This window comes from Octopus bimaculoides, chromosome 4, assembly GCF_001194135.2.
Source record: "Octopus bimaculoides isolate UCB-OBI-ISO-001 chromosome 4, ASM119413v2, whole genome shotgun sequence".
In the NCBI taxonomy this organism is placed as follows: Eukaryota; Metazoa; Mollusca; class Cephalopoda; order Octopoda; family Octopodidae; genus Octopus; species Octopus bimaculoides.
Window position 1 is genome coordinate 101,716,925 of NC_068984.1, and position 6,000 is coordinate 101,722,924.

The 6,000-nt window shown below is 35.2% G+C and overlaps 1 protein-coding gene across 4 annotated transcripts in view; it reads right to left on the reverse strand.

Moving 5' to 3' along the window:
* The window catches only part of LOC106878792 (uncharacterized), a 78,910-nt gene that overhangs the window by 8,816 nt on the left and 64,094 nt on the right, over positions 1-6,000 (reverse strand). For 3 of the 4 annotated variants that reach the window (XM_052967323.1, XM_052967324.1, XM_052967322.1), the window contains exon 2: positions 1,965-2,120. In XM_052967323.1, the coding sequence (XP_052823283.1) occupies positions 1,965-2,057 (93 nt within the window). In that variant the 5' untranslated portion in view covers positions 2,058-2,120. Of the gene's footprint in view, positions 1-1,964; positions 2,121-4,148; positions 4,463-6,000 lie in introns of those variants that run through there. The other variant, XM_052967321.1, reaches the window with a different exon arrangement.

The window sequence follows — 6,000 nt, forward strand, 5'->3', positions numbered from 1 at the left end:
GGTATTTTGTTGGATGATTTATTAGATCTGAAAATTCAATGTTTTACAAAAATATGTTTAAATATACAAATGTTTTCTTATCCAGATCAAATTAAATGATATTTCAGAGATTTCTTAAATGAGGTGTTTGAGTGATTATGTGACTATTTATCCAGGATAACGGGTACTTGATCAATTTTTATTTATAAATACACATACACGTGCACGCGCACCGCACACACACACATTCACACAAATAGGGTCTTCTAGGTAGAAGTATTACCTTTTATGGTTGGTAGGCTGCTCTCCAACTGGATGGTAGATAGTTGTCACTTGTCCTCATCCATTTCCTAACTCTCTTGAGTGGCTCTAAATGCCATACCCTGATAAGCAGCTTCAGCTAAAGAATAAAACCATATGAAAGGGTGGTGCTAACATGCTGCCACTAAGTGAATTAGTTCCATGACGAAGTCATCAGCTAGGGCAGAAAAAGTTCTTAAACTGAATTGTAACTGTTTCATGTTTACAGCCAAGGTAAGCCCACCAGCTGAATATTTAGCCGTGGTTTAATAGTGAGTGGAATGGACTCTGCCAGATTCCATGGCCAAGATTTGCCATATGACAATGATGAACTAACCAAAAAATAATACCAATCACAGCCTAGATTAATAATGACCATGACATCTTTCTCTCACTGAGATGGATGGAAGATAAAATAAGTGCACTACAAGTGTCTTGAAATAGCATATTAGTGGAAGAGAGAATATATTGTGGAAGAGAAAATATTTGTGAAACATAGACTATAAGAACTCCAAGTCAAAATGTGAAACTAAAAATAGCTCATTCATGAGACAAAGATACAATTGGCACCTCCTCAGACTCAGTGAAAGCAGATGGAAGATCATTGAAGAAACACAGAATGAAAAAAGACATTTCAGTCGTGATAAGAACAGCCATACAGATAGTATAGGATTCCTAGTTAACAAATCCATCAAGAACACTGTACTAAGATGATAACCAATGTCAAATAGACTGCAACTATCCACCTCCACATGTGCAAGCTCCATGAGTCAGAGTGTCTATTCCAGTGCATCTCTCTCACCTCCTCTGGGGCAACGCCTTTTCCATTTTGTCCTCTGTGACCATGTGGAGGTCACAATTACAGGAAATTGTGCATTCCACTACTTAATGTAAAGTTACTCCACTTCAATTAAAAGGTAAACTCCTACAAATAAAACCCAACAGCATTACAGTTCACAAGTTTACATCCCAACAATAGACTACAATGATGAACACACTGAAGAATTCTATGTCATCAACAACAGAAACAGGAAAGGTATGATTATGATACAGAGTGTCTGGAATACCAAGGTAAGAAGGGACTCACAAAGTGACTGGGTTGTGGGGATTTCGTTGGTATTTTATGTAATGACACCTCAAATGAAGTGGGAATTGCACCAACTGAATTTTGTCAGTTATAAAAAACATGGTACTGTCAAACACCCTGGTATACACAACATATTCTGTATATAAGCGTGGCATACCCCCCCCCCCCCGCCAACTGATTCCACCACTCGATGGACCATATGTTAGTGCAAAACCTAAGTAAACAAACAGAAGACCATGAGAATAAGTAAGAGATTCATTAGGTTTTACAAAACCCTGCAAGAAACAGTAGTCAAATGACTTCAAATCACAACAAAGAAAATACCCGAAGAAGTAAATGTTTATTAACTTCTGTAAAAAAGAAAAAAAACAGAAGAAAGAAAGCTATGAGGTTTCATTTTGAAGGAATGGGATCATCAGATATTCAAGGACCTCCTTGATTCTTCAGACCCTAGACTGATGTTGAATAGGCTTTGACTATTATAAGCACAAGCTGCAACAGTGTGCACATAAAATCCAAGCAATTATATTTGTGTTGAATGGTATTTTTAAAATACACCAAAAATAAAATGAAAAAGTATTCAAAAACTGTTATTTACAGTTTCTTCTTTCTGTTTTTTCTTCAACTCTATTCTCTGGGCTAGCGTTAATCCATCATCTACTTTCTCCTTTTTCTTCTTCTTTTTTGGCATTTTCTTAAAGTTCCTACAAGTCTTCTACTGCAACTTCAACTCTGGGAAGTACTTTTCTTTTAACTGAAATAGATAAAGATATCAGACTTCCTTGAAATTTTCTATATGTTAATTGTTTGTGTTTTAACATTTAATCTAAACAACTGCATTAAAACAAACTTTGTCATATTACACTGCAAAACTACATTGTGTGTATATATATATATATATATATATATATATATATATATATATACACATACATATATATGTGTGTATGTGTGTGTGTGTGTGCATGCATATATATGTGTATGTATATATAAACTCAGATGAATATGGTACTTAAGTTGGAGCACCAGAATTTAGTACGGTATTATCCATACAATTTCAAAGTAAGGTGATTATGTATATATATATATATATATAACATAAATAATATGGTGGCAAGAAATGGGTTCTCTATAAATTTGTCAAGCACTGAAGACAGTGGGTAGGCTAAAGGAGAAACACCAGCACCCCAGACTAAAGAAGCTCTTCACCCACATAAGATGTTGTTATCTATTTGGTGGGATATGAAAGGTTTAGTCCACTTTAAACTTTTAAACTCAAAGCAAGCGATAACACAGGAGATCTACTGCAAGCAGATTGGGTGGCTTAAGTCAGCGCTAGAAGAAAAATGACCATCTTTAGTTTCAAGACTAAAGTTGTTCTTCCATCAGGATAATACTTGCCCACATACAGCGAGAATGACATTTCAAAGGATGGAGCAGTTTGAATGGGAAATGATGCCTCACCTACCATATTCACCAGACATTGCCCCATCTGATTATCATTTACTCCACAGTTTTCAAAATCATTTGGGTGGATAAAATATGAATTCTGTAGATGAGGTCAGATCAGTACTGGAGGAGTATTTTTCATCACGGACAAGTGAATTTTGGAAGGGGTGGGGCCTTGCAAATCTACCAAATAGATGGAAGAGCATTGTAGAAAATGAAGGCGAATATATTTTAGATTAATAAAAAACTTTGTTTATCTTAATTGTGAAAAATAAAGAAGTATAAAAAAACATACTATTTATGGGATGACCCAACACACACATGTATATATATCGATAGATACAACAATGTTATATGCCATTACTTATGTTTCACATTTGTATCATTGGGTAATTGTACACAGATTAGCCTAATAAATATAATTATACAGGCTACGCTGTGAGATTAAGAAGTTAGCCTTCATAACTATATGATATCAAGTTCAGTTCCCCTGTGCAACAACCTAGGTAAGTGTCTTTTACTAGAACTCTAGGACAACCAATGCCTTGTGAGAGAATTTGGTTGATGGACACTATAGAAAGCCTGTCAAAGATGTGTGTGCGTGTGTGTTTACATACATATGTCTGTGTGTAAGAGTGAATAATAAGAAGTATAAGAAGCTGTAAAATAATGCTTCAATAATATATTCATCAAACCCATGCCACCATTGAAAAATGAACAGAAAAATGAATGAACACACAGACTATGCTTGTAAGAGAAACATTTTTTTCTTCTTTTTTTTTGTTCATTACAAATGATATATAAGACACTTAAGGTTGCAAGCTGGCAGAATGGTTAGCATGCCACGTAAAATGCTTAGTGGCATTTATTTCAACTGTCTTTATGTTCTGAGTTCAAGATCAATTTTGCATTTCATCCTTTTGGGATTGGTAACATAAGTACTGGTTGAGCACTGAGGTTAATGTAGTTAACTTACTCCCTCCCCTAAACTTACTGGCCTTGTGCCAAAATTTGAAAGCAATGCAGGAGACACATGTATTATCAATGTTTGTTAATAACATGCTGCAGTAATAGAATCCTGTTTCTTTTTACAATTTTTGCATTTCTACCTCATATAAATAATGTACCTGTCTTATAACACATTAAGACAAAACACAGCTGACAAAATAATGTTTGGTTTACCTTATTGCAACTTTCCCATTTCTTTAGTAAATAAACTAATATCCATAGCAGTGAACTTTTAGTTTCAGTGAATGCAAGATAAAATAATATCACAAGAATGATGGAATAATGGTCAATATGAAAAGACTCAAGAAAATACTGGATACTTTACGTGTCAAGAATCAAGTTGTTTGAGTTAGTTATTTATGGTTTGCTTGTCTTGTTCAATGTATCCGACTGATTACCTTCAGCTTTCAGTGTTGTTTAGCTTAAGGAAGATCAATATAAGTCTGTGCAAAACAATTAGAACCTCTCTCTTGACAATGTTAACTGATTGATAGACATAGTAAACACACTTGTTCTGATTATAGAATCATATCTGACAATGATAACAACAGCTTTCTTAACACAATATTCTCTTTCTTTCTTCTTTCTTTCCTATTCATATATTTTACCTTGATCACCAACTCTCTTACTCTTCTTCACTCTTTTTGTCTTATTAGCTTTTTTCCAGTAACTAATCAGAAGAAGATGGATCATATCCATGACCATTGCGGTCTCTTCCAGATTAGTGGTGTTGATTCAGTTGATGATAGTCAGTCACAATATACACCAGTTAATGTTTAAAGGAATACCATAAACAGGAAAAGAATTCTAGAAGGCTGCAGTGCTGGGAAAAAGGGTTTAGTGCAAGATGTATGTGATTACTCAGTCGGTTGAAAAATTGTCTAGAATGAAATCAGGAGCTAAAAAAGGTTGAGACCATTATTTTGAGACATGGGACAAAAAATAGCTTATAATTACTAATGTTTGAATCCCCCAGAAAATGAGCTCATGACATAGAGGGTTGGAAAAAAATCATCTAAATGACTATGTAGATATCTGTGCTTATGAGAGAGAGGGGAGTGAGGGAAAGAGGGAGGGAGGGAGGGAAAGAGGGAGGGAGAGGGAGAGAGAGATGGACTATACATGAGAAATGTATAACTAGTCTTCATATACTTCAGCCATCCAGTTTTGATCTGATTAATTTGTTTAGATCAACTTGACAATATATTCATTTTTTACTTATTTATTTCTCAGTGTTTAATTCAACAAGATATCGTAAATTATCACCAAGTTCAAAAACAAAAAGCGCAATACAGAAAGGTTGGCATTGTTTATACTGTCCAAAAATGTTGATCACCTAATCTTACTGAAATTAATTCCGTAGAGGTCAACTTTGCCTTTCATCCTTTTGGAGTTGATAAAATAAGTACCAGTTGAGTACTAGAGTGAGTCGATGTAATTGACTTATCCCCTCCCCCAAAATTGTTGGGCTTGGGCCAAAATTTGAAACCAATCTTACTAAAGTTAAAATAACTACAATCAGTCTCACTCTATAGATATACTCTGTGGATTAAACCAGCAGGTTTGTTTATAGGATGCATGATGGCTTATTTTCCCCCAAAGGCCCTAAGAGTTATGCCAGTGGAGCACAAAATCCTATGATAAGCCAGGCCAATATGGACCACCTCTTCCCAGCAGTAAAGATAGGTTTGTGTAGGGCCAACACTCCTCCCTACTGAGAAAAAAGCAAAGTTTCAAATTCATTGATGACAATTCAAAGTGAAAGATACTCTGATGGCAATTCAGAACCTCCTGGAAGAGGAAGGCCATTCTTCTGGGAAACATAGGATATGTCAGCATTCATCAGGAACCTACAAGGGACGAGAGGATATTTACCTTGTGCCAAGAGAGTCCTAATGTTTGAACTGGCATTCTGTCAGTTACAATGACGAGTGTTCCAGTTTATCTGATCAATGGAACGCAAACAGACAAACACATGCACACACTCATACATACATACATACATCTACTTAAGCGCCGTTGTAATATAATTATCTTCGATATCCACTTGGTAGTGAAAGCCTATCTTAGATGAATCAAATTTAGAAATAACTGTTGATGATCACCAGCTATCACAACACTGCTTATATAGATCTACTGCATCTCAATTTGATAGACTTTCAAAATACGGGATGGTC